Source organism: Bos taurus, chromosome 1 (genome assembly GCF_002263795.3).
Source record: "Bos taurus isolate L1 Dominette 01449 registration number 42190680 breed Hereford chromosome 1, ARS-UCD2.0, whole genome shotgun sequence".
Lineage (NCBI taxonomy): Eukaryota > Metazoa > Chordata > Mammalia > Artiodactyla > Bovidae > Bos > Bos taurus.
This window is the reverse complement of record NC_037328.1, coordinates 58,716,629-58,744,488: the sequence shown is the minus strand read 5'-3', so window position 1 is coordinate 58,744,488 and position 27,860 is coordinate 58,716,629. Positions and strand designations below refer to the sequence as shown.

The 27,860-nt window shown below is 39.2% G+C and overlaps 2 protein-coding genes across 6 annotated transcripts in view; one reads left to right on the top strand and one right to left on the bottom strand.

Moving 5' to 3' along the window:
- QTRT2 (queuine tRNA-ribosyltransferase accessory subunit 2) overlaps nt 1-9,151 on the bottom strand; it is a 62,195-nt gene extending 53,044 nt beyond the window's left edge. For 2 of the 3 annotated variants that reach the window (XM_059875945.1, XM_015471027.3), the window contains exons 1-3: nt 9,068-9,151; nt 2,524-2,745; nt 1,702-1,757 (exon numbers count right to left, since the gene is read on the bottom strand). In XM_059875945.1, the coding sequence (XP_059731928.1) occupies nt 1,702-1,757; nt 2,524-2,723 (256 nt within the window). In that variant the 5' untranslated portion in view covers nt 2,724-2,745; nt 9,068-9,151. The remainder of the gene's footprint in view (nt 1-1,701; nt 1,758-2,523; nt 2,746-9,067) is intronic. The other variant, NM_001098908.1, reaches the window with a different exon arrangement.
- A 295-nt stretch (nt 9,152-9,446) lies between these two features.
- The window catches only part of CCDC191 (coiled-coil domain containing 191), a 99,062-nt gene continuing 80,648 nt past the window's right edge, over nt 9,447-27,860 (top strand). For all 3 annotated transcript variants that reach the window (XR_009495046.1, XM_059887903.1, XM_002684755.6), the window contains exons 1-5: nt 9,447-9,561; nt 11,658-11,696; nt 17,572-17,713; nt 23,353-23,496; nt 26,750-26,928. Coding sequence is in view for 2 of the 3 variants with exons in the window: in XM_059887903.1 (XP_059743886.1) it covers nt 9,469-9,561; nt 11,658-11,696; nt 17,572-17,713; nt 23,353-23,496; nt 26,750-26,928 (597 nt within the window). In the remaining variant the exon portion in view is untranslated. The remainder of the gene's footprint in view (nt 9,562-11,657; nt 11,697-17,571; nt 17,714-23,352; nt 23,497-26,749; nt 26,929-27,860) is intronic.

Sequence of the window (27,860 nt, the reverse complement as noted above, 5' to 3'; positions counted from 1 at the left end):
TGACACTGAGTTGCTACAAAGAAAATGTATAACCAGAAGCATGATACAATGAAAAGTGATTAATGAAATGCTGACCCTACTTGATTTGCTTTGAAGAAAATAACATTAAGTTCATTCTCAATAAGGTACCATCCAAGGGGTACTTGCTAGTGGAAAGATGAAATTATACAGTCAACAGGTAACCTTATTAATAATAAATGGAGCCCATATCATGGGTCCCTAAGGACAGAATTATAGAAAAACTATAGGACACTGCAAATGGATCTCCTTTTCAGTAAGTTTTATTGACTCAAGATGACAGTTTCTTAGGTTTTTTTAATCAAAAAGACATTCATTAAAAAAAAAAATATTTATTAACTCATACGTACTTAAATTTTATATGCCACATTTTCATAGGAAAAAAACAGGATTTTGCTGAAGACCAAAAATATAAAGCAAACAACAAAAATCTCTGCAATTCTCCACCTTATTTTCTACAATTGCAATTATTACAATTATCTCTAGAAAGCTTATATTAGCTATTTTCACTTAATTATATGCTTGGATACTTTAAAGCCAGTTATTAAAATTGGTCTCAGATCAAGGGAAATGGTATTATATAAATTCCTCTATGGAGATACAGGCCCTTGTGACAACCAAGTCATCATGCGGTTTCCCTCAGAAGTAGCAAGACTGAATAACCAATGGAAACGGATTTTCAGTCACTTAAGTGAGTCCCAGACACTGAGGAAAAGCTTCAGAAGAAAACTGTTTGGTGAAGAGTTGGTTCTCTGGCTGTCACTGCTAAGCTTTTCCTATAAATAAATGGACACATATACTGGCATTTAAAATTCTATTTCTGGAACAGAAGACGATATTAACATATCAGAATATAGGTGAATACAAACTCTTCATCCTCTGCCATGTTTTAGGCTCAAACATGACAAGCCTGCTTTGGGTCTGAGGTGCGTTCCACGCAGTCCCTCACCTCTAGGTCTCTGCTCTCCTCCTGGAGCGTCACCCACACCTGTCGACCACCACCAGTACACCCACCTCCCAACCTTGCTTACTCCTATTCCTCCTTGACCCACGAGGTCTCTATTCTGACCTCCATTCACATGGACTCTACAGCAGGTTGTATGTTCCTCCGTCTAGGCCCTCACCATACATGTACCTACTCCCGATCCTGCAAATGCAGTCACCACACTCTATTAGAACTACCTGTTTATCTTTATGCCAACTAGGCTCTGAGTTTCATTAGGGCAGTTAATTGTTTCCTACTCATCTTTGAGGAGAAGGCAATGGCAAGCCACTCCAGTACTCTTGCCTGGACAATCCCATGAACGGGGGAGCCTGGTAGGCTGCAGTCCATGGGGTCACTAAGAGTCGGACTCGACTGAGTGACTTCACTTTCACTTTTCCTTTCGTGCATTGGAGAAGGAAATGGCAACCCACTCCAGTGTTCTTGCTTGGAGAATCCTAGGGACAGGGGAGCCTGGTGGGCTGCCGTCTATGGGGTCGCACAGAGTCGGACACGACTAAAGCGACTTAGCAGCAGCAGCATCTTTGAATCCCCAATGCCTGTTCTTAGATGCTCAATAAATGCTTATTATATTCATGAATGAGTAACTGTATACATAAAGAGTCAAAAAACAAAAAGTATCTTCAACCTCCAAATTAATACACCAGAAGGCACATGCAAATAACTTGATTAACTTTTACCTATAAACTTTCCAACTCCTTCCTTATATTCTGCCAAGACTTCATAATGTTCTGCCCTATAAGAAAACAGAAAAATATGTAACATAATAATGAATCATTCTACAGATACTCTATGCAACAACTGAAGCCCTCTTCTCCTCAGCCAAATGAGCCACGTGACAGTAAGCGTAGTCTCAAAACACCAAGTACAACATATTCAGGAGTCCCCATTCATTAGGTTGGGTTCATTAGACAGGGCGAAGGTCTTTAATTTGCAAGTGGCTCTGTGAGAAAGAGAAACTGGCAAAGATCAAGGGCTTCAGAATATCTAGATTTTCTTCTTCCCCTTGTTCCTTTAAAATGACTGTTACTAATACAATCTTGCAGAGTAATTTGATCAAATAGCAGATTTTTCAATTAGGGATAAGGTCAGTATGTACATGACACAAAATGACCTCAACTCTATTAGTTCTGTTACCCTAGAGTAGAACTGGCAAGTACACATGCAGAGACAGAGGAAACTCTGAGGCTGGAGCACGAAGACATCCCTGCAGTCACAAGTTTAGCCCTTATGGGGCATTATGGGCACCATCACCCCTGGGAACAGCGGCAATGAGGGTGGTATGGAAAAGCGAAGCAGCTCTAACATGTAGGTCTGGCCTGTGCCTTCCATGTTATGGTCAGATGATGTATAACATTTGATATCTCTCTTCTGATTTCACTATAAAAAGCCTACACATTTTGTATACAGAAGCAAAAAAAGTCTTTCTCTTTACTGCAACTTAGTAAGGTAAACAAGCTGCTGCTAAAGTTGACATGTGAATCATCAGGTCTCATACTTACAGTGAAGATAGTGTAAGCTGAGCCATGGCAGGAACCCCGTGGATTTTATGCAGCGTGTGATGGGTCAGGTGGGGGGCAGAGCCAGCCTTGGTGTACAGAAGGCAGCCTGGGATGTCCATGGTGCAGTCCCCTGTTTTGCCAAGGTTTTTTATTTTTCCGAGACGACAGCCATTAACCACCTTGGTAAGATTTAGCTTCATCTCAAAGGGATTCCTCTAAGTCCTGATAAGAAAAGAACATTACATTCAGAAGTTCCATGACGGCTAAAGGCTAAACATTTTTGAAAGAAAGCAACTTACAGAAAAAAAAATAACATGTTTCATATACTTCCCAGTCTAGAATTTTTTTAGATATCAGGAATAGGGGGATGGGAAATGACAGAGAGAATAAGGTACCTTTCCCAAAGTTGCAGAGCAATATGATGACATCATCCATATTTAAATTCAATCAGGGAAGTTTTGTCTCAGCTGATGAAAACCAAACAAATGGAAGGACAGAAGTAAAGACTAATCATGGGAAGGACACTCTGAAGCCAAGGCTTACTCTCAGCTTTGAAAATGTGTATATAGAAAGGTCACACTGCTTAAGAAATACTATTTTGATCAATTTTTTCTTTCTCTGATTTGAGAGGATACTAGGCAACATAGTAAATCTTCCTAACACATAATTAAATGAAGGAAACAGGTTCCAAAGCAGCATTCCACTGTTTATTAAAATATATGGAAGAATATATAGGCCTCACAGGTGGCTCAGTGGTAAAGAATCTGCCTGCCAATGCAGGAAGTTCAGGAGACTCGAGTTTGATCCCTGAGTCAGGAAGATCCCCTGGAGAAGGAAATGGTAACCCACTCAAGTATTCTTGCCTGAAAACTCCCATGGACAGAGGAGCCTGGCAGGCTGTAGTCCATGGGGTCACAAAGAGTCAGGCACAACTGAGCATGCACTCATGGAAGAATATATATTGAACAAATAAACAGAGATTATCTCTGAGAAGTGGGATTATTTTCCAACTTTGTTCTTAAAAAAGCAGAGGTGAGAAACTGTGGTGCATCAATGCAATTCACAAGCAAAGTTGCTTTTACAATTGGAAAGGAAAAATATTTGATTAAAAATAAAAGATATACTTTCTAAATACCACAGATACACAGGGGGGGAAAAAATCAGAAAACATTGTCAATTACTTTGTTGGATTGTCTTAATTATTATTCAGTAAAGCAAATCCCAGGCTCCAATTCTTTAAATGCCCTGTAAAACTTGGTAACCAGGCATGGCAGATCATTTGCAAAATGTCACTGGATATCCAGCATTCTGAAATACCAGTGTCTCTACAGCAACCACTATATCCTCTCAAATTTTTGCAATTTAGGTAAGGCCCAGGAGAATCCCAGGGACAGGGGAGCCTGGTGGGCTGCCGTCCGTGGGGTCGCACAGAGTCGGACACGACTGAAGCAACTTAGCAGCAGCAGCAGCAGTTTTATTAATAGATAAATTAACATGGCTCTCTGAGTGGCTCCAACCTTAGATCCTATCCTCTTAAGCCACACTGAAAGTCAACCAATGTTTAAAAGATGTTTTACCAAATAAATAAGCACTATCTATCATGAATTAAAAAATATTCAGAAATGCAAATATTCCTTTTTGGGAGTCATAAATTCTTATATTGAAATAAAATAATTAATCCTTGTGAAATTTAGAAACAAGAGTAACTACTTTCTATATGGTCCAATAAATGATTTCATGTTAAACATGAATTATGTTTGGCAGAAACTAACACAATATTGTAAATAATTACCCTCCAATAAAAAAAATTTTTTTTTAAATAGTATGAGTATTTCAGGAAAGGCTGGTCAATTTTCTATGACTCAACATTCATTATTTCAAGTTATCACAAATACAGACATAAAAGTAACTCTGGGGATTTCCCTGGTAGTCCAGTGGTTAAGATTTCGCCTTCCAAAGAAGATGATTTGGGTTCAATCCCTGGTCAGGAAGCTACAATCCCACATGCTTCGAGGCCAAAAAACCCAAAAACAAAAAACAAGAATATTGTATCAATTCAATGAAGACTTTAGAAATGGTCTACATCAAAAAAAGAAAAAAAAAAGTCTTATTGGAACCCACACAAATAGATAGTGTTAAGGGGCTTCCCTTTGGAGAAGGCAATGGCACCCCACTCCAGTACTCTTGCCTGGAAAATCCCATAGACGGAGGAGCCTGGTAGGCTGCAGTCCATGGGGTCGCTAGGAGTCAGACACGACTGAGCGACTTCACTTTCACTTTCCACTTTCATGCACTGGAGAAGGAAATGGCAGCCCACTCCAGTGTTCTTGCCTGGAGAATCCCAGGGACGGGGAAGCCTGGTGGGCTGCCGTCTATGAGGTCGCACAGTGTTGGACACGACTGAAGCGACTTAGCAGAAGGGGCTTCCCTTATGGCTCAGATGGTAAAGAATCCACCTGCAGTGTAGGAGATGCAGATTCAATCTCTAGGTTGGGAAGATCCTTTGGAGGAGAAAATGGCAGCCCACTCCAGTATTCTTGCCTGGAGAATTCCATGGACAGAGGAGCCTGGTGGGCTACAGTCCATGGGGTCGCAAAATGTTGTACATGACTAAGCCACTTTCAAGGGAAAAAAGTTATGCTTTAACAAAGGGTAATAAAAAAGCTACTTTTTATAAAACTGTGTTACCACATATTAAAACTGTTAAAATAAAAGGAATTTTATACCAAAAAATTAAATATATTTACAGGCTAATAAGAATGTAACTCAGAAAATACAAGAGAAGAGTCATTAGTTTACAAAATCATATTTCTTATTGATTTATCAAATAATACACATAATCTTCTGATTTCAAGGGATAAAAATAGTTTTTAAACTAACAGAGCTCTGAAGCCATTTACAGCAAAGTTAAAGAATGTACTTTGCAATATAAGTTCTAGAGACTTGAAGCAGGGGGAAGCATGAAGGTGAGAAATTCACTTTAAGGTTAATTAATCAACCCTATTATTCTATTAGAATCAACTAACATCAAACAATAGGTTTTTGAGACAAAAATAAGAACTAATGAAAATTTACTGGACCAAGGTTACTAATACTGCAAGAACTTAGCACTTACTACTCACACACATCTGAAAATGTAAGAAACTTCATTGTCCCACATATTTTCAGAAAGGCCTATAGAGAAGAATTTGCTGGTTCCTCCACTTACTCCAAAAATTCTGTCTCATCTAAGTGTTTAAGCTTTGTCAAGAGTTTCAACGTATACACATGAGTTGACCATATAAAAGTAGAAACAGCCTTTATTGGATAAAACTAGCATGTTTGAAAAAATGAAGTTTAAGACTCTACAAGGCTATCAATTTTTATTACTTCTCATCAAATCCTTTCATTTTTCCAGTTTATTAATAAATAAGACTGACCAACAAAGCTGCTGACAAGCATAAGACAATGTGCTTTTCCATGTCAAGTTAACTCAATTTCAGATAAAAACAATCCACAACTCTTTAATAAACCTCTGTTTAACACCCCAGGTAATGAATGATTGCCATTAGACTTTAGAAATGCTGAGAATAGTTAAGTCTGACCATTACTACCAGAGACACTGCACTGAGAGCTTGTCATGAACTTGATGATCCCCTCTGCTGTTCCACAACTGACTCTGAGGCTGAGATTAACCAGAGTCTAGAACCCAGGTCTCTGCCCAGAGGCCTGTGCTTTTGATTACATCTTTGAAGTGAGATAACACAATGTTTGTATACACATATTTCCTTTTGCCACTCTTTCCCCAAAGAAACATCTTCCTTCATTCTTAACCCAAGGTCGGTTGTTACAGGTCTGCGTTAGTTCTAACGGACATCAGCCACCACGCTCTTAGATGTAGAGATGGCTTCTCCTGTGATACGATGTAAAGTTTAATCTTCAAACTTTTAAAGATGAAATTCAAAGTCCTCAGCTTAGTGTCCTGAACCCACTTGGTTTTCTCCACAGTATGGGACTCTAATGGAATGCACTCACATTCTGCAGTTTAGGGTTTCTTAAGAGTCCTACCTTAAACAGTGAATGGACACGGCATCAAAGAAAAAAGTAAGCGAGGTAAAGTAGACAACTGGGTTTACGGAAAAGTATTCCAATAGATAAACTGCTAGTGGTGAATCTCTGTATTGTGAGGATGAATGCAAACATTAAGAAATCTGAGGAAATCATCAGAGAATGTATTTTACCCAGAAATCAATATTTAAAAAATAACATGCAACTTTGTCCAGCTTTGAACCCACCTTTCCTTTCTTAATTACTGATCAATTTGTGGTTAGTACTTTTATAATTGCACCTCTTTTCTAACAGCTCAAACACAAAAAGCTTTTATTATGGAGTAATGTAAATATAATATATCTACACATACACATAGTTTTAAAATATGTTTTTGGAGTGATATAATCTACTACTCCAAGCAAAGTTCTCAAGAAACAAACCAACCGTCTCCAAAGTATTAAATGGTTTTTATTTGGCCCTTTTCCTTTTCACTTGCTATAAGTCTCTTCTAAGATTTCTGGGGTTATGCTTTTCTTGGTATACAAACACCCACACTTTCACTTCCTGGTTAAGTCTTAACCATTAGAAGAGCCATTTGGAAATAATGGTTAGTGGAAAAACTCTTAATCACTTTAAGGACAAGTAGTCGTGCCTTTACAAGGGCTAACCAAGATTCCCTACACCTGTGGCAGCACTGTACCTGTCTTAACACTTCCACTGTCGCATATTTCTCCCCTCCCTCTATTCCCTTATGAAAGAAGGTTTTTTAAAATTTTTCTTAATCAATTCTCTACAGACTGTCATGGGAAGATGACTTCAATATGTTGAGGGAAAAGAGCAAGCTTAGGTGAACACGTTTTTTGCAAAAGAAAAATTGCATATATGTATTTATAAATACACACACAAATACACACTCTACACTGTATGTGCATATTAAAAAGTGTGAAGGACTTCTAAGCAATATGGTGCACTGAGCTAACTAAGAAAGACATACAGAAATGATAGACTTGAAAACTCTGAAAACTAGTAACAGAAGATGAGACTATTCAGAGGTAGTATTCAAAAATTCTTTCACTATTTTGGAGGAGGAGAGAGATCAATAAAAATGTTAAACTTTAAGTATGTGTGTTTAAAATTTTTAAGTAACCATTAAAACTTACTGACAATGGATAATTCCCAAACCCACTGGGGAGAAACAGGGAAGGATAAAGAAAAATTGGTTAATATTTAAAGGCAAGAAAGAGGAAAAGAGACCAAAAAGCATATCAAAAATAGAAAATACAGAATAAGATGGCAGAAATAAGTCCAAATATGTCAGTAATCATAATAAAAGTTAAAATTAGCATAACCTACTTAAAGATATAACAACAGTAGCAACATTTATTGGGTTTTTACTATGTATCAAGTACTGTTCCTCACATGCTAACTCCACTAACATGTACTGTCATGTCAATCTAAGACAGATGCTATTATTAGGAGCATTTTACAGATGAAATGAGGCTTAAAAAGTCACCATTTAGGAAATGCCAGAGCCACTTAAATCATAGAATTCTGCTTTTTGAGCCTGTACTTTAATAGGCTGGTAGTCTGTTAGAAGTCTCATCTTGTCCATAAATATATGCAATGCTTACATACTAACTGTAATGTTAAGATATAATTTTCAGTCATATTTTCCATTTTGCTATAGTGTTATTGGTGACATTCACTGAGCTTAATTTACCCGTTGAAGCTAACTACTTTATGATATTGCATAGCTTGGATGTAACACAATTTAATCAACCATCACCCTTCCAATGAAAACTCAAGTTACAGAGCAGGTCCTATGATTGGTGCAGTAGTCTGAGGGCAAAGCTTCCCTGATCTTTCACAAATCTCAATTCTAGTTTACGTTTCCAAGTAGAGGTCTCTGCATACACTGATTTTTACTGGGTACCATACTCTAATGATTTAGGTACTTTTGCTCCCATTTGAGTAAACTGAGGGTCCGAGAGTTATTAAACATGTTTCCTAATGTCATACGACTACAAAATGACTGGGCCCAAAGCTGCCAATCTAAATCTCTACTCTGCCTTATGAACCTACATATCCCAGCATGGACAGTTCCCGGGAACACCTAGGCTCAGTCAATAACGACGGCTTTAGCTTCACTCCATGAGCCATCTCCAGGGGCAACAGACTTCGCGGAGTGCTTAGCTCAGGTGTTCGAGATCGGTCCAACCCTCCCAAGCACCCTGGACAATCCAGAAAAACTTCCGCATGGGAACTTGACCCTTAAACAGACGCCTGTTGAACGGAGACACTTCTCTCTGAGATGAGATGAGGCCACACGATTTGGGAGAATCTGGATTTACAGAAGCCAGGACCCACCAGGAGAACCCGAAAATGAAAGAGACATGGCGGGAGGACAATCACAGTTACTGCAACACAACCAAGAAGGATCTAGACGCGACGCAACGCGACGCGACTCTCTCGCAGCAGCCCCCACTCACTCGAAATAGGGAAGGGAGGTACTTACCTGCAAACCTCCCAACTTTGGGAAACTTGAAACTCCCTAGGTTCTCGCCTTTAGCTACCACGTGTACAGCTTGCAAAATTCTCTGCCCCCGGAACCACCGCCTCCGATGCTAGAGCCAATCAGGGAACATTGCGTCATCACGGGGCGCCAGGAAAAGGCAAAAATAATTGTAAAGCGAACACTGGTGATTGGAAGGCGGAGAAACAGCTACCGTTGCCATGGGTAACTGAACAGGACCGTTCCGCCTGGGCAAAGCCTCCTGGGAGTGGTGGTTCGGCTGCGCCCTACACTTACCTCCTTTGTGGGCAGAGGAACTACAACTCCCACGGAGACTCGGAAGCAGCCTAGGCAAAGGAGCGGTTGTTTCAGCTTTGGCCTTAGTCCGTGCCTGAACCTGGAAAATGTTGCTGGCGCCCCAAGACAGGTCCTCCTCCAGGAAGAGGACGGGGCTGAATCGCTGGAAACAGATTACAAGGAAGCCGAGTCCCACCAAGGTGATCCATTCCTATCGGGAGCTCGTGGAGAGAGGCGGGGAGGCGGGGACCAGCCCTGAGGAGAGCTGCAGCGCCGCCTGCGCTTCCTTCCTCTTCCCTCAGGGGCATCCTTACCTGGCCGGTCCGAGTCAGGACCGACCCCGCGGCTGCTTTGCCCTAATGAAGGGGACCTAGGGATTTGGAGGATTGGTTGCCTTACGGCTTTGATGGGCCGCGTCGTGAAAGAACCGTTTCCATCTAACGCTTTTCTCAAAAACCGGAGAATCTTAATAATAGTACACATCCCTGTGAAGAGAATTCCAGAGCTATTCCTTCACCTCTCTACGCCTGTTTTAGGGAAGTCCCCGCAAGGTTTCATTTCTTTTTCTTTTTTTTTAATGTTTTGCAAGTCATAGGAACCTGTTCTTCTTTGGAGGGGTAAGATTTTCACCTTAAATCCTCTACTTCATATCCCTGTCCTTCTAGTTTTACATAAAGTCTGTAAAATGAATTCAGGAATGCAAGTGGATATTGAATATATCAATACTTAATTCACTTGAAAATCTCTAAATTCCAGCAGCAATCAAAAAATAGATGTTCTTTATATTTGTCACCTTTTTTGATGCCTTAGCATCCAAAGAGATGGAAAACTGAACCCCACTGTAAACTTGAAACGTGTAAATGACAAGTGCAAAGTCCCAATGACACGGTGTGTGCTTTTCACAGACTGCTTTTAACGTCACAGAAATAAATGTTTTACATGTAAATAAGTGGGAGTGCCAAATGGAAATCTTAGCTTTCAGCTCCCGAGCAGCTTCACAACTGTTTTCACCCTTAATTTACACCTCCTTAAAAACTATTGTGTAGACATGTGGCCTTTCTGAGGCCAATAGGCAATTTGTGCTTGCAGGTTATTCTAAATATACGAGCTAAATAATGCACTGGACATACTCTACTTAATGAATATCTTGCCCGAGATGCAGGAGGGTGCAGACTGGAGCATTAGAGAGAGTTGGAAACAGAGCCTGCTTCTACTGTGTGGGTTCTATAAAAGATTGGATCCAAAATAGGTTATGACTATAAATTTGATGATGAAAGGTAAAAACTGGGGACAATTTTGGGACCCCAAAAGGAAAGATTTTTGCTGCTAATACTCATTGCTACTGCCTACAGGATAGAAAGGTAAAAACACAAGTTAAGCTACTTGGGGCTCAATTGTGTTTGAATAGGATCAGCTGTTTCTTTGTTGCAGCAACAAAATTATTCAGCAGTACAGCTGCATTAATTAGTTATTTGTAAGGTGCTTTGAAGGGGTAGTGTTATGTAAGTGAAGATAGTATTATACCTTTCCCTCCTCCATGTGTCAGTATGCTAGTTTGGATATTCCCTTATTTATTTAAAAACCCACCTGAATTATTAGCAAAGCAAATACCTCTCTTTGTTAAGTGACTATTGGAATTCTGCAAACTTCTGAGAGTTACAAAGAGTGAAGAAAGAAGTTCTGCAGATCTGATTTCTAATTTCAGATTAATATCTGACTGATCTGGGTAGAAATTTATGTGATTTCTGCTTCATTTTCTGCTCTTTAAAACAGTAGATAATTGGTTATCCCTCACTCCACCCCCCAGTTCTTATTGGACCAAACAGTATCCCTGCTTTAGGTAAATACAGGTTACTCCTGAAAAGAGAGACCTAAGGAAAGGCACACACCTTTCTCCAAGCAGATTTACTTTCACGGCACTTGAATAATCTTGACTAATCAGTGCTTATTTGGGCTTTTATAAGGAATCTTATATGCAACATTCCTCTATCTTGGCTCTTAACCCTGGGGAGCTTTAAAAAAGTACACATGGGCCCTACCCCTGACCAATTAAATCGGAATCTGAAGCTGGACCTCTGTAAGAGGTGGAAACAGTCAGAAGGTGTTCCAGAAAAGGCTTCATGTTTTTCCTCCTGCTGGTATTCTGTGTTTTTTTGTTGCTGAACTTCCTACTGAAATGCTTTGGGGACAGACTAAAGAACAGTTTCCCACACACTTTAATTAGAAAGACAGACTAAAATGGCAAAGTTGATAGATATATTGCTGTGCACTAATATTCTGTATATATTATCTACAGCCTGTGTTTGACCCTGACAATGTGGAACATTGGATTAAGGTAAGGATATTTCATAATTAAGATAGAAAATTAAGAGTCAACACAGAATCATGTAGAATAGGAGTACTAATAGGTCTCTATTTTGCATATAGTTTGCTGTTTTCATTCCCATGGGACTACATATATATATATATATATATATATATATATATATATTTTTTTTTTTTTTTCCTTAGTTTTATACTCTAGTACATTTTCATGATTTTGTTGCTTCTCATAAAAGCACGAATGACAAGATAACATCTCTTTCAAATGCCATGAGGATCATATGAAGAGGTTTAAAGGACAGGGGAAGAGAAGCTTTAGGAGAGGACATTGTGGACTTCCCCAGATAATTGGGAAGAACGTACTGCTGTAGCTACATTGACCTGTGAGACCAATTCAGTAGGTAAAAACTGTGCATGAATCACAAATGAGAATCTAATGATTGGAGCAATCCAAAAATGGAGTGGGCATTCTTGTAAAGAGGTGGATTTTCTCTCACTGGAGGTATTCAAGTGGATTCTAAATTGTCACTCAATGTTAGGACTGTTGAAGAATATATTGTGCGTTTAGTCGGGGGTGGGGGAGCCGATTGGGTTAGATAACCTCTGAGGTCTCTTCTAGGCCCAAGATGTATGTTTCGGTACCAAGTACCATTTAAGCTGAAAGTACTGTTAAACTGCTTCAGGTGCCTCCAAGTGTCATTTTGGCAACTTGCCATACACAACTCATTTGTGCACCACATGTTTCAAAATCATGCAGTATTTTCCTGGGAAATATCCTTCTGCCTGTTAGTATTTTGAAGAGCTGTTACTTATCTAAATTGACAGCCATTATGAGCTTCAGGCTTGGAGAAGGCAATGGCACCCCACTCCAGTACTCTTGCCTGGAAAATCCCATGGATGGAGGAGCCTAGTAGGCTGCAGTCCATGGGGTCACTAAGAGTCGGACACGACTGAGCGACTTCACTTTCACTTTTCACTTTCACGCATTGGAGAAGGAAATGGCAACCCACTCCAGTGTTCTTGCCTGGAGAATCCCAGGGACGGGGGAGCCCGGTGGGCTGCCGTCTATGGGGTCACACAGAGTCGGACACGACTGAAGTGACTTAGCAGCATGAGCTTCAGGCTAGAATGGAACCTAGGCCCGATATAATCATTGCTAACCATTTTTTCATGGTTAATTATATTTATTAATTTTTTAATAATTATAAATATTTAGCCAGTATTTATTAAGTTCCTACTAAGTACTAGCCCACTGTGTTGGGCGCTGGAGGTATAACAGTGCATGGGGCAGGTACAGTTTCTGCCTTTTCAGAGTTTATAGTCTGTGCTGTGTGCATGCTCAGTCACTTCAGTCGTGTCCAGCTCTTTGCAGCCCCATGGACTATAGGCTTCTAGGCTCCTCTTTCCATGGAATTTTCCAGGCAAGAATACTGAAATGGCTTGCCATTTCCTACTCCAGGGGATCTTCCTGACCCAGGGATCAAACCCAAGTTTCCTGTGTCTCCTGCATTGCAGGCAGATTCTTTACCACTGTATCACCTGGGAAGCCCAGTTTATAGTTCAGTGGGGGCTAAACAACTTACTTGAAATTGTTGGGAGAATTAAGGATGTGGTTGAAGTCCCTGGGGTGGGGTGCTCGTACAGATGGGGCCAGGGAAGCTTCCTAGCTCCTGCAGAAGGCCTGACTTAGGAGACAATAAGATGGGCCCACCATGGTGGAGGCTAACCTCCGGGAAGCCCACTCCTGAGACTACATCAAGCTCAGCTTATGTGCCAGTGATGAAAGTTGCAGTACCAAACCCTTCCTGGGCTTGATTGTGTGTTTAGTTACTGTCTCCTCCAGAGGGGAAGATTTAAGTAAAATAGAAAGGCAAAATTCTGCTGCTTGTACCATTTTCCTCTCTCATGCAATTATCAGCTAGCTTCACTTGGTTAGATTTTATCATTCCTGTAAAACTTCTGCAGTAGCTCTTTCTCCATTATACCCTCAAATCATCCCTGTCTTGAAAAAAATCAATCTTCATTTCATCCCACAGTCATTTTCTTTTGGTCTTTGGACTGAACTAGTATAGTCTAATACAGCCTAGACTCCTTGCTTTTGTGTTCTTATTGTCCTCTTGTGTCCACAATTATTTTCCTTCAGTTTCTAATTCTTACCACTCACAGAAAGTTGTCATAAATGACTTCCTGAGTAAGTACAGTGGTCTCTTCTTTGTCCTTTTAACTTTTTAAGGTTATTTGATACAGTTATCAATTTTTTATGCTAGACATTCTCTCCTCCATTATCTTTTTGTGACAGTTTCGTCTGGTTCCTCTTAATACCTTTCTGTTCACTTCTCTGTCTCTTGTCTGTTCCCTAATATTATCCAAACTCTGAGTATACCTCAAACAGTTACAACTCTAGACTAAGACTTCGAAATCCACTCGTTCAAAATGGAAGAGGGGGACATATATGGGAAGGAAGTGGAATGTGGTGAAGATGGTGAAAGGACTTCCCTCGGGACAGAAAACGAATATCACTCAGTAGAATTGGAACTTGGCCAAAGCAGGGAACCATTATTTTTTGTGATACCAAGAATTGGTAAATCAGATTGATTCAGGCTTGAAGTTTTTCACTGGAGAGGCAAGGAATGAGACATTTGAGGCTTATGTAAGATAGTAGTTGAATATCCACACAGAGTAAGAAAGAGAAGGGACCCTGTAAAGGATTCATAGGTTGGGAGAAGGAGGGGGTGTACGGTGACTAGAGGGCTTGGTTAGGTGCAACATCACTGTATGGATTAGGAGGAGTCAAAAAAGGAGATGAATAGGAGGTTGATGGGGGGAGCAGAGGTTATCAGCATTTGATTTGAACAATGGAAAATCTTGTGACATGGTTGAGGATGACCATATCATTGAGTTGCTAAAATGCAATTGAGGAGAAAGCTGTTGGCATACAAGAGATCAAGCAAACTTTGAGACCGAAATGTTGGTAAGTCATTCTCAGGGACATTAAAGTCACTTAGAATCAGGCAGATGCTTGGTAGAAATATGAATCTTGGTGCTGGTCACTCAAATGCAACAGTCCATCTCAACTTACAATTCATCTTCATCCTGATTTGATAGAATGACTGATCTTCTTACTCCAGTGTATTTGGCTACTTTTAGCTTTCTAAACATTTCCACTGTGTCAGTTCTCTACTCTTGGAACCTTCAGTAATTCTGCATGCTGTCATATAAGTAAGTGTTAGTTGCTCAGTTGTGTCTGACTCTTTGCGACCCTACGGACTATAGCCCACCAGGCTCCTCTGTCCATGGAATTTATCAGGCAAGAATACTAGAGTGGATTGCCATTTGTTTTTCCAGGGAATCTTCCCAATCCTGGGATAGAAACCAGGTCTCCTGCATTGCAGGCATATTCTTTACCATCTGAGTCACCAGGGAAGAGGCAGTAAATTCTAGAGAGGCCTCTATCAATCTCACTGGAATATCAATCTCCCTGTAACAGCCCTTTTACTCTTATACTGCATGACTCCTAACAGGCCAGTCTCCTTCCCCTCTATCAGGTAAGTCTTCCTTTTGCTTTTTTTTAATGATGATCCCCAGCTTGGAATACCCTCTCTTTAGGAGGCCAGTCCACATCTTTCCCTTAAATCTCAGCTTGAGACACCCCTCTCAGTGAACAACTACCCCTCACTCCCCTTACCCTCATAATCCTATCTTCTGTACTCCTTTCCTTGGAGTTATGTTGGCATTCATACACACAGATACAGTGTCAAGCATTTACTTGTATGCAGAGTGATTAAGTGGACATGAATTTGAGCAAGCTCCAGGAGATGGTGAAGGATAGGGAAGCTGGGCATGCTGCAGTCCATGGGGTTGCAAAGAATTGGACATGACTTAGCAACTGAACAATAACAACAACAGCAACAGTGATTAAGAAAGAATTGGGCACTTTCAAAAAACACTTTACTCAGAAAACTACTATGTATGGACATACGGTTTGCACATGGGAATTGGTCAAGAAACTCATGTATGTACCTGCCAGCCTTGAGGAAATGAAGGAGTGCATTATAGAGCTACCATCTGTGCATCAGTGGCAACAGGCTACACAGGGTCTGTAGTGGGTAATGTAATCAGTGTGTGCCGTGGGACATAAGGAACACATGTTAAACATTTATATGATCACAGGACTCACTGAGACAGTTCCTTTACAAATTACATCCTCATAGCATAGTCAATGAGTAAGAAACTTTTGAAGACGTTCAGTTGTTTTAATCACCTTGTATTGCTTTAAGACTGTTCTTAAGTTGTTTATTGCACACATGGCACATGTAACCCAAACTAAAGTGAACTCTTTGGGAACAGAAGCTTTTAGTTTTGTTTCCCCCTTAATGTCCACAGTCCTGGGAACAGAGTTAGCCTTTAATCAACTTGTTTAAAGAATAAGTTGCTAAAGAGATACTTGAGACCTATCCAGTCTCTTATGTATTTTAATTGAAAAAAAAAATGGTAAGAATATAATGTTTTAAAACAAGGAATTACAGAGATTATTTCTAATCCTTAACTATCATCTAGCATTTTCCCCCCCAAATCTTCATTTTAAGTGATAGCCCAAACATTTTCTTTGTTAGAGCCAAGCACACATTTCTCTTTACTCCCTGACTTGTCAGTACCAGACTCTGCCCTTCTTTAGTACCAAATTCAGTCTTCCTTCTCCTGTCTCCAAGCTCTCTTTCTTCTAAGAATCTGCACAGATTCCAACTCAGGTGAGATGATGTGTCATGGAAAGTTATTTCTTTCACCCACAGCCTGAACTACATCTACAACCCTGTTTTTGTTCTTTATATTTAGTTTGTGGATATTAATTTTAAAAAATGAGAGTTGATCTATTTATTTGTACATTATTGACAAATATATGTGTCTGTGTATGTTTACACATACAAACAAATAGAGTATATGTGAAATTCATCTCTCTTCCTTAGAATTTAAGGACCTTAAAAGGAAGGACTAGGTACCAAGCATATCGTGACCCTTAAGTAAAGGATATGTAACAACAGCATTGACTTGGGCATGATGGAGGCTCTGAAAGAGAACACATCTCTCCAGAGTAACCTCATGAAGGTCAAGGATACGTTCTTGACTCTCTCTCCCGTTAGACCATTTTTATTCTGATTTCATATTTTGTCCCATATGTTCTATTTTGACCTCTTTTTCAAGTTACCTTGATGTTTCAACTTTATTCCTCTGCTTCAAATTCAGACTTAGCATATGAAATCCTTAAAAATTTAAAAGATCAAGCCCATGACAAGTTTTGAGCATGTAGGTAAAACCAAAATGTCAAGAGTTTGCCCACCTCTGCCAACCCCTTCCCCATTCCTGTGAATTTGGCCGTGTTTTTACTAGATTTCACTGTTAACATTCTGAATTACTACAGTTCAGTGACCCTTTATCCCAGTTTTATTAGTTTGCCTGATATGTAATGGGAAGTTTCCTTCAGGGGTAGGAATCTGAAGTACAGCTACCTGCCTCTGGTTCACATTCATATGCAAGTAGCAGTGGCATGGAAACTATTAATAATAAGCTATTGTATATTTTTTAAATATCCAGGTGTCAGGATCCCATGACTAATGCTCTAAACAAAAGTCATCTAAAGCTTAAACACCCTTTTGTTCAAATATAAACATTATGAGCACCTGTTAAAACTTGGTAAAATGCTGCAATTAATTTCATGTTTAATGAGTGAAATTATTTGGGGTTGATGTTTAAACTTCAAAGTATCTTTTAAAATGGAAAAAAGAAAGTATCTTGGTAGTTGATAGAAAATCAGAATCTTGAATAGGAGAGAAATCTTCTAACCCTGAAGAAAGTTGTCATCTTGGATTTTTTTTTTTTTTTTTCTTTTAAAGAGAGTGGAGAAAGCTTCAGAATTTGCAGTTTCTCAAGTATTTTCTGCTGGAAATTCAAATTTATCCAGAAGGCTTTGGGGCCAACTTGTAGATTTGGAAACACTTGAGCAAATAGAAGATCATGAAGAAGTCTACGCAGAAGGTAAGAGAAAATACATTGGGAGTACAACTTACTAAAGCATAACTCATAATGAATTTCAGAGTACAGAACAAAAGTGTTTCTTTCTCTTGTTCTTAGTTTTTGTTTTCTTCTGCTTTCCTAGAGCTAATTTACTCTGGAATTACTTCCAGTATTTCAAGTAAGGTTATATTTAAGGCCTGTTCTGTCTCTTGAAATAGAACCACGTCCAGAGGCAGTTTTGACATAACACAGTTATCTAGTAAGTGTAAGATACTGATCTTGTGGCACCAAGGGCAGCTTGTTTATAAATCAGCTTTGTTCCTTAGGAAAGGAGAAAGCATTTACTCTTCTGGAATCAGTATGGTAGTTACTGATGCCCTAGGGAACTCCACTGTTGGGATGAAGAGATCAAGAGGGACCAGCAAAGAAGACTGGAAAGGAGAGGCCCTTGAGGTAGGAGGAAAGTCAGAGTGCCGTATCCTGGAAGCCAGTTTTCATTTTGAATTATGTATGTCTCCAGTTTTTCAGATTATTTCTTCATTTATTCAACATATACATTAAATTGTTACTCTGTGCCAGGTATTGTTTTAGGCTTTGGAAGAGCAAGTTATGAACAAGGGATGACGTTCTTGCTTTCATGGAGTATGCATTCTAGAGTGGGAATAAAGAAAATGAAAAACAAAAGGTCAGACAGTGATAAGTCATCCGAGTTTGGACCTAAATAACAAGAAAGAGCCATGCAAGCTGTGATGGTGGAAGAGCATCCCAGGCATTGGGAAAGGTCACATTAAGAGTTAAAGTACAGGCTTGGGTGTGCTTGAGGGACTGAAGGAAGACCAGTGTTGCTGGAGCTTCCCAATGGAGAAAGCTTGCAGAAGGGTCTTCTAGGCCTGGGGAAAGAATTTAGAGTTTCTTCTGAGTATGAGCAGATATCATTGAAGAGTTTTTTTATTATTGTTTTAACATCTTTGAAGGGATTTAAGCAGAGGTACAGTAGTACCTTTTCCTAATATATGAAGACTGAATTACGGGGCGGGAAAAAGGAGACTAGTGAGAGACTGTTACAGTGGTCTGCGTGTGCTCTGACGGCACTTGGTCTTGGGTAGTTGGTGGTACTGGAGATGGCGAAAGGAGATTTATTCAGAAATTGGCAAAGCTATGTCTTACTCTACCCATTCTCCCACTCCACCAATAGAAATACACAGTATACTTTAGTCACTCAAGATTTCCAAGAAGTCCTGCATTTAAAAAAAAAATGTTTACTTACCCCATTTCCCAAGCTTCTTAGACCTGGATTTTTTTATCTTGAAATACATATTAATATCCTGAGAAACTTTAGAGACTATTAGTGGATGAATAAAACATTGTTTTCAAAGATCAACTGTCTGTTAATATTCAGTAAGAACTAGTAATCTGGGGAACACACTTTGAGAAACTCTACTTTAGGGTGGGCTTCACGCCTCTGATCCAACGTGAAATGTCCTACAGTTGAACCCTCCAAGGGTCTCCTCTTTCATTGTCTTTTTGGAGTAATTCATTCTAAATCTCTCCTCACTAATAAATGGTATTTAGTAGATGCAAATTATTTTACACATAAATTATATATAAATATTCTGAACTATTATAAATGGGGTTACTCAAATATCTGTTCCATTTCTCTACTTTCCTCTGAAAGCCAGTAGTGTCTGTTGCTAGTATACTTTATACACTTAGTTTCTACCACTTTGATTCATTTTTTTCTACTTTACATTTCATGCCTTCCTATCTATGTTAAATGTCTTTTAGCATCATTTAATATTTGGAAGCACTCCATTCCCTTAGAGGTGTGCAATAATAATAATAACCATGATGAAGAATGCTAAAATAGACGTTTTTCTTCTTTGAAAATCCCCATACCGTGTCTGTAAGAGCTGTATAGTAATGATGATAATGAAGTTAATGCTAAATTTTCTCTTATGCCTCTACATTTAAGAAGATTTTCTAGATGTCACTAAGAAAGAAATGCAAATGGAAGTTGGCTTCCAGAATATCTCACCCCAGTTTTTCTCCTCCCTCAATGTGGGTCTCTCCTTCCTAGTTGGCTTGCCTAGTTCTGCCTTAGCTCTTCAACCCCTAGAAGCCAGAGTTCCTTGGGGCTTAGTCCTTGCAACAGTTCTCTATCCACCTTCCTCCTTTGGCGATCTCATCCTCTTCTGTCTCTACATAGTATCTGTATGCTGAGAACACCTACGTTTATTTCTTCAGCATGGTTCTGTCCCTTGAAACCCAGATAATATAACCAACACCTCCTTGAATCCTTATTTGAATATCTCATAAGCATCTCAAACCTAACTCATCTAAAGCTGAATTCCTCATCTTCCATCCAGATCTACTGCTCCCTTTTTGTTCCCTGCCTCGGTAAATGACATCTCCATCCTGTAGTTGCTTAGGTCAAAAAATGTATAGGTTTCTTTCTCTCACATCCCATATCCAGTCCATCAGCAAATCATGTCAGCTTCACCTCAAAACATTATTTTCTAGAATCTGAGCATGATTAATACTACCACTTCAGGTCTAGGCACCATCACCTCTCTCCTGGATATTTGTATCCCAACTGGTGTCTCCTGCTTCTGCGCTTGTCCCCCTACAGTTTGTTGTAACCTAGTAGTCAGAGTGATGCTCTTAAAATATGTTACCTCTTTGCTTAAAACCCTTCTGTGGCTTCCCATTACATACAGAGTAAAAGCCCAAGTACATCGGATGATGTCAAGACATAGAAAAAAAGGGTTTTCAACCTCAGCACTGTGGATATTTTGGGCCAGATAATTTTTGTGTCGGGGGCTATACTGTGCACTGTAGGGTATTCACTGGCATTCCTGGCCTCTCCCAGTTGTCATTTCAGTTCAGTCACTCAGTCGTGTCCGACTCTTTGCGACCCCATGGACTGCAGCACACCAGGCCTCCCTGTCCATCACCAACTCCCATTGTTTACTCAAACTCATGCTCATTGAGTCGGTGATTCCATCTAACCATCTCAACATCTATCGTCCCCTTCTGCTCCCACCTTCAGTCTTTCTCAGCATCAGGGTCTTTTCAAATGAGTCAGTTCTTCACATCAGGTGGCCCAAGTATTGGAGTTTCAGCTTCAGCATCAGCCCTTCCAATGAATATTCAGGACTGATTTCCTTTAGGATGGACTGGTTGGATCTTCTTGCATTCCAAGGGACTCTCAGGAGTCTTCTCCAACACCACAGTTCAAAAGCATCAATTCTTCAGCACTCAGCTTTCTTTATAGTCCAACTTTCACATCCATACATGACCACTGGAAAAACCATAGCCTTGACTAGACAGACCTTTGTTGGCAAAGTATTGTCTCTGCTTTTTAATATGCTGTCTAGGTTGGTCATAGCTTTTCTTCCAAGGAGTAGGCGTCTTTTAATTTCATGACTGCTGTCACCATCTGCAGTGATTTTGGAGCCCAAGAAAATAAAGTCTGGCACTGTTTCCACTGTTTCCCATCTATTTGCCATGAAGTGATGGGACCAGATGCCACGATCTTAGTCTTCTGACTTTTGAGTTTTAAGCCAACTTTTTCACTCTCTTCCTTCACTTTCATCAAGAGGCTCTTTAGTTCTTCTTTGCTTTCTGCCACAAAGGTGGTATCATCTGCATATCTGAGGTTATTGATATTTCTCCCGGCCATCTTGATTCCAGCTTGTGCTTCATCCAGCCCAGCGTTTCTCATGATGTACTCTGCATATAAGTTGTTGGAGGCAAAAATGGCTCCAGTCACTGCCAGATATCCACGGGGAGGCAAGTTCATCTCTGATCTAGAACCACTGCTCCAACCCTGATCCCTGCAATACTTCTTCCACCTCATCTCCAACAACCCTCACTTCACTAATTCCTCCAGCCATTCCACCTTCTGTTTCTCCAGTACACTAAACACTCTCCAGCCTTAGGGACTTTGCACTTGTTTTTTTCTCTGCATGGAATCATGTTCCCTTGCCGGGGTCCAGCCCCGGCTGATCCAGGGTATTCGAAGGAGAGACGGCCTAGGTGACTATTTATATGCTAATTAGAGATATAAAGAGTAATAGAATGAGGATAGCTCAGTAGGAAAATTCAGTGGAGAAAAGAGGCTGAGTAGCTTGGTTTACGCGGAAAATCAATATAACCCGTGACACCAGGTTAGCTCTGACCACGGAGGCCGCAGGCGCCCTCTCGAATAGCGGAAGATGCCCCACCTTAGACACCTTCTCGAGTGGGTCTTAGAAGCCCAGGCAAATAAATGGTCGCAGAGGATATCCACGCTCCAGATGGAGACTCAGCCAGAAGTTAAAGGGAAGAATGACATGGGGAGACCAAGCGTTGGTGAGCAAGGCCCGTAGCTTTATTTTCAACAGGGGTTTTTATACCCTAAGTTACACATAGAGGATAATAGGGGATGCAAAGTCAGCAGTTTTTGATCCTTATCAAAAACCAGGGTTTCTTTCCTGCAAATTTATCGTATACAAATGGTTTAGGTGATTTACATCATCTTCTGGCCAGAAGGCCTATTAACATTTTATGACTCTTGACAAGGACTTATCAACAAAGACTTATTTTCTCTAAGAGTAATTATTTTAAGGTTTGGTGCCATCTTCCGAAGATAAAATTGCATTTCTATAGGGTGGACATGTAATGGGTTTACAACAAAGGAAAGAATTTATTACCTTAAGGGTCTAAAGTTACTAACACCAAGGCCACTACTTATTTTTTCTACATACCAACTATTAATTAATACATATTCAAGGATACAATTCAGGGGATGTGAAAACTTGGCAGCAAGCATTGGCTCATCAATGAAATCTTTTACTAGTTTTATTCTGACAGTTTCTAACTCTCTGAGAGGCTCTAAGCTATTTGAATATCTTAAGCTTCCCGTGCCTCTCGAGGCTGGGAGACTGTAAACAATCGTATGTATAGCTGTAGGAGTCAGGGTAAACTTGTCAGGCGAGTCAGAGAGCCATCTGAGGGGTTTGGATTTAAACACTCCTAATTGCCCAGGAACTTTATTAATTAGAGCTGTAAGTTAACTCTTTGACAGAGAGAGTGAGATGGTGGTAGGGGACAGCCCCCAGTAAAGTCAGAGGTGAGAGCACAAAGCAATAAAGTAGGCAGACTCTGGTTTTTTGGGGGCAGATGCTCGAGAATATCCGGGGGGACTCCTGAGGCTCGATCCCGCCTTTGCGTATGTCGAGCCTCTTTCCTCATGACCTTTGTCACGAGTGGAGTGCCTCACCGGCTCCCGGCATTCCCTTATATAGCCATCTGGCTCACTCCTTCACCTCCTTCCCTTCTTTGCTCAGATGTCTTCCCAGTGAGGTCTCCTTTGACCACCCAATTAATTGAAAACTATCAACACCTGCCTTCCATTTCTTGTACACCATTTCTCCTTCTCCTGCTCTGTCTTTCTGACTTACTGGTTCTTTGTCTCTCTTCCCCAGTTAGAATGTAAGCTTCAAGGTGATGGGTTTCATTTTCCCTGTTTTGTTCACGGCTATACTCCCAGTATCTAGAGCAGTATTTGACACATGATAGTGCCTCAAGAAACATTTATTGAATGAATTAAGATAGCAAATGAAGAAAGTCTCTGAAGTAACTGAAATATTAAAAAGATGTCTTTGTCTTATTGATAGCTCAGGAATTGGTCAATGACTGGTTAGACACCAAACTTAAGCCAGAACTAGCAAGTGATGGGGACAATGATGCTGAAGACACTGTGTCCAGTATCCGTCCTGTGCCAGAAGCCAGTGGACATTTGAAATATGACAGGTTTGATGGTAAGAACTTACTTGATTGTTCTAAGCCTTAACATCAATGATGGTTCCAAGAAATCTTTTTAATTGTTCTGAATAATAAATAATATGTTATTTGACTTTTCTGTCTTTTGCTTAGTTTTGTAATTGGCTTTAAGTTTTCTTGATTCACTTTAAATTACTTATCTATAGGTCAGTAAATTCGTGGTGATTTTTAAAAATTAAAATATTATATTATTTGTAATTCTTCTTATGATTGGGCTTCCCTTGTAGCTCAGTTGGTAAAGAATCTGCCTGCAACGCAGGAGACCTGGGTTCAATTTCTGGGTTGAGAAGATCCCCTGGAGAAGGAAATGGCAGCCCACTCCAGTATTCTTGCCTGGAGAATCTCATGGACAGAGGAGCCTGGCGGGCTACAGTCCATGGCATTGCAAGATTCAGACACTACTTAGTGACTAAACCACCGTGATTATAACAGCAATTAATGCTGATTAAGAATGTCTCTTTCCATTGGATGACCGTTGACTCTGATGGCTGTTTCAATGTTTTACCATATTTAAACACTGACATACCATTTTGTATTTACAAAATGTTTCAAATATCTTTATAAGGGAGGTTATTACTTGTATACAGAGCCAGTGTCAGACAAGGTACATAGCTAACTTGTGAGGATTCGTAAGTTGTACTCCGAGTCTAATATTTTTTCTCTAAGCATAAGGGTAGGCATAGTGATGGTGGTGGCAGCTCCCCTTGCATGACTCAGGCACCCCTGGTGAACTCATCTTGCAGCATTTCCCTTGTTTAGGACTCTACAGTCACAGAGGCATGAGCTCTTAAAGTTAAGGGACTCCTCAAGATCACTTAATCTGATTTACTCTCTTCACCCCCTCAGACAGAGGTTCTTCCAAAGTGTCCCTTATATGGGATAATATAATCTCTGCCTAAACACTTCCAGGATAGAGGGCCTGCACTCTGGGAAGAGCCCATTCAGCTGTTGTGAGGCTCTAATCTTCATAAATTCTTTCTTTTTTAGGAAAAATTAGGATTTTGTCCTCATCTTTTACCCTTTAGTGCAGCAGAAAATATTGATACCATTTTCTCTCTCTCTCAAGAATAGTCTTCTCTTTTTTTGTGGGAGTTGTAATCATATCTGAACCTCCATATAGGTCAGTGTTCCTAGGTTAAATAGCACCAGTACTTTCAGAAGTTCTTTATATCACATTGTTTCAGATATACTGATTGCCACCTTTAGATATTTTTCTAGTTTAGTGATGTTGTTATTAGAGTGAAGCATTTCAGTACTTAGTATTTATTCTGAAGTGTATCTGAAACATAATGAAACTGCTACTTTCTTTCATATGGTGCTAATAGATCTAATTATATCTCTACTCAGATGTGTTATTACCTTCTAGTATTGTACTAGGCCTCACTCATTTTATGCTTATAGTGTTACTTTTTTGGGGGATCAAAGCATTGAACAAAAATATTACCTAGCCATTAAAAAAGAATGTTTATCAAAATTATTAACTAACATATGATTATCTCAATAGGTAAAGAAAAAATACTTGACAAAATCAATTCCTGATTAAAACTCAGCAATCTAGTAATAAAAGGTAAATTATTCAACCTGACAAAAGGCATTTATACACATGACACATACAGAAAACAAATACCAAAATGATGAACATAAATCCTACCTTATCAGAAATTGCATTATATATAAATGGATTAAACATTCCAATCAAAAGATGTAGACTGACAGAATGAACTTATAATTATGACCTTACTATATGCTGTTTCAAGAGACACAATCTAGGGTCAAAGACACAAACAGGTTGAAAGTAAAAGGATGGAAAAAGATGTACTGTGCAAACAATAACCACAAAGGAGTGACAGCAGCTTACTAATCTCAGAAAAAATAAGCTCAAGATAAAAAATTGTTACTCAGGACAAGGAAGGGCATTCTATGGTAATAAAAGGGTCAATCCATCAAGAAAACATAACAAGGATGAACATATATATACCTAAAAAAAGAGCCCCAAAGTAAGTGAAGCACAAACTGACAAAATTAAAGGGAGAAATAGATCATTCAGAAATAACACTTGGCGACTTTAGTACCCCATTTTTAATAATGCATAGAATTAAACAGACCATCAGCAAGAAAAATATTCAGTATCACTAGGCATTAGGAAAAAGCAAATTAAAATTACAATCAGTAACCACTATGAAACTATTAAAATGGCTTAATTAAAAAACTGATCATACCAAGTCTTGGTAGGGATGTGGAGAAACTGGAGCACTCCTGCACTGCTGGTGAGAGTGAGAAATTGTATAACCACTTTGGAAAACAGTTTGACAATTTCTTAAAAAGTTAAGCATGTACTTATCATATGATCCAACCATTCAACTCCTAGGCATTTTCCCAAGAGAAAAGAAACCATATATTCGTACAAAGACTTGTACACAAATGTTAATAACAACTTTATTTGTAGTAGCCCAAATCTGAAAACAATCCAAATGTCTATTCCAAATGAGAAAAATGAATTAATTGTGGTATGTCCATACAGTGGAATACTACTCAGCAGTAAAAAGGGATACACTGTTGATACAACAACATGAATGAACCTCAGAATAATTATACTGAGTTTAAAAAAGCATGGCCAAAAAGAATACATAGTATATAATTTAATTGATACCAAATTCTGGATAATATAAACTAATCTTTTGGCAGAAAGCAGGGCTGGGATTATCTTTGGGATATGGTGAAGAGCATGGGAAGAACTTAGAGGAAGAGATTGCACATCAGCATGAGGACCCTTTTGCAGCTGACAGACAAATTCATTATCTTGATTGTAATGATATTTACTGTATCTATATATGTCAAAACTTACTGTAGACTTTAAATATTTATAAGTTTATTGTATGTTAGTTATACCACAGTAAAGCCTTTTTTACAAAGAGCGCTGGAGTCGTCAAGGACGTTTAAATCCTTGTAATACAAATGTAAAAGTAGTATCTTTTAAATTTGGCAGCGAGGAAGTTAGTGACTTGGGTGAAGGCAGTTCCTCATGAGCGGAGGTTTTTTCCTCTTAGTTGAAGGTAGTTGCTGAGAGTTGTACTCATCCAATTGGCATTATCGGTTACTATTTATTGAACTCACAGCTTTGTATTTTTATTGTACCAGGATTATTTATATAAATATGGAAATTATACTAAAATTAAATTTTAAAAAATGCTTTTGATTTTCCCTTTTTTGTTGTTGTTCTGTTTCCCCCAGATTTATGTGGTTATTTGGAGGAAGAAGATGAAAGTACCACTGTTCAAAAATTCATAGACCATCTGCTCCATAAAGACGTGGTGGATTCTGGGATATTGGAAGATCTTGGAATGAATGAAAACCAAGACAAGAAGTGGCAGAAGGATCCTCGTCTTACCATGGAGATGAGACATAAGCAGGTGGGAGGGAAAAGCAAAATTAAAATGGATAACAGGAAGCAATCTTGGTGTAACACATTTAATAAGCTTAAATAAAGACTTAGGCTTTATTGTGAAAAAGGGTGCCATCTGTGGTTTGGTTAGAAAGAATAAAAATAAAATATAAGAACTTCAGAAGAAAAATAATGCTCATAAACTGAGGATAGGAAACAATTTAAGAAAACCAAAAAGAGGAATAATTGATTTTGACCAAGAGAGTGGTGAGCTAAGCTTTATTAGTTTGGATGTGGTACTTCCCATTATAAATATGTAGATTGGGTTTTGCTTGAATTTGGTTTTTGAATTGCAGTGTCAAGATATTAATATCACGAATATTCTGGTGAATGTTATAATAATTCTTTTCTAGACAGTGGAAAAATTTACTCATTTTGTGATTATAATTTGAAAGGGAGGACAGAGCTGAATTAAATCTAGTTCATCTGTTTTGAATTAGAAAGGCATATGGGAACTTTCTTTTCTCCAAAGGGAATAGTAGGTTATAGGAAAAAGATTCATCTCAACAACACTTTGTAGAGGAGCTTCAGGAAGTCAGAATGACCAAGTCTTTCCCATATGTCCAGAACCAAGACCAGACTAGAATTAATGTCTGTATGTGTGTGTGCTGTCTTTTTGTAATACTGAATTTCTGATTACTTTAAACCATAAGTTATGCTGAAGCAGCACTAAGGATGTTAGAAAAACTGGGGTAGAAATATGAGCCTGGTTGGGATTTATGAAGAAAGATGGGGAAATGGCTCATTAAGAGCCATTAGCTAGAAGTCTTATCACAGCTGGAGAATAAGATAAGGGTAAAGTTAAGTGAAACAGGAAGGAAAGGACCACTCTCTAATTCATAGCTAGTTAAGCCTCTAAAGAATTAATGAATTTGAAATAAAAATGATTATGCTTATTCA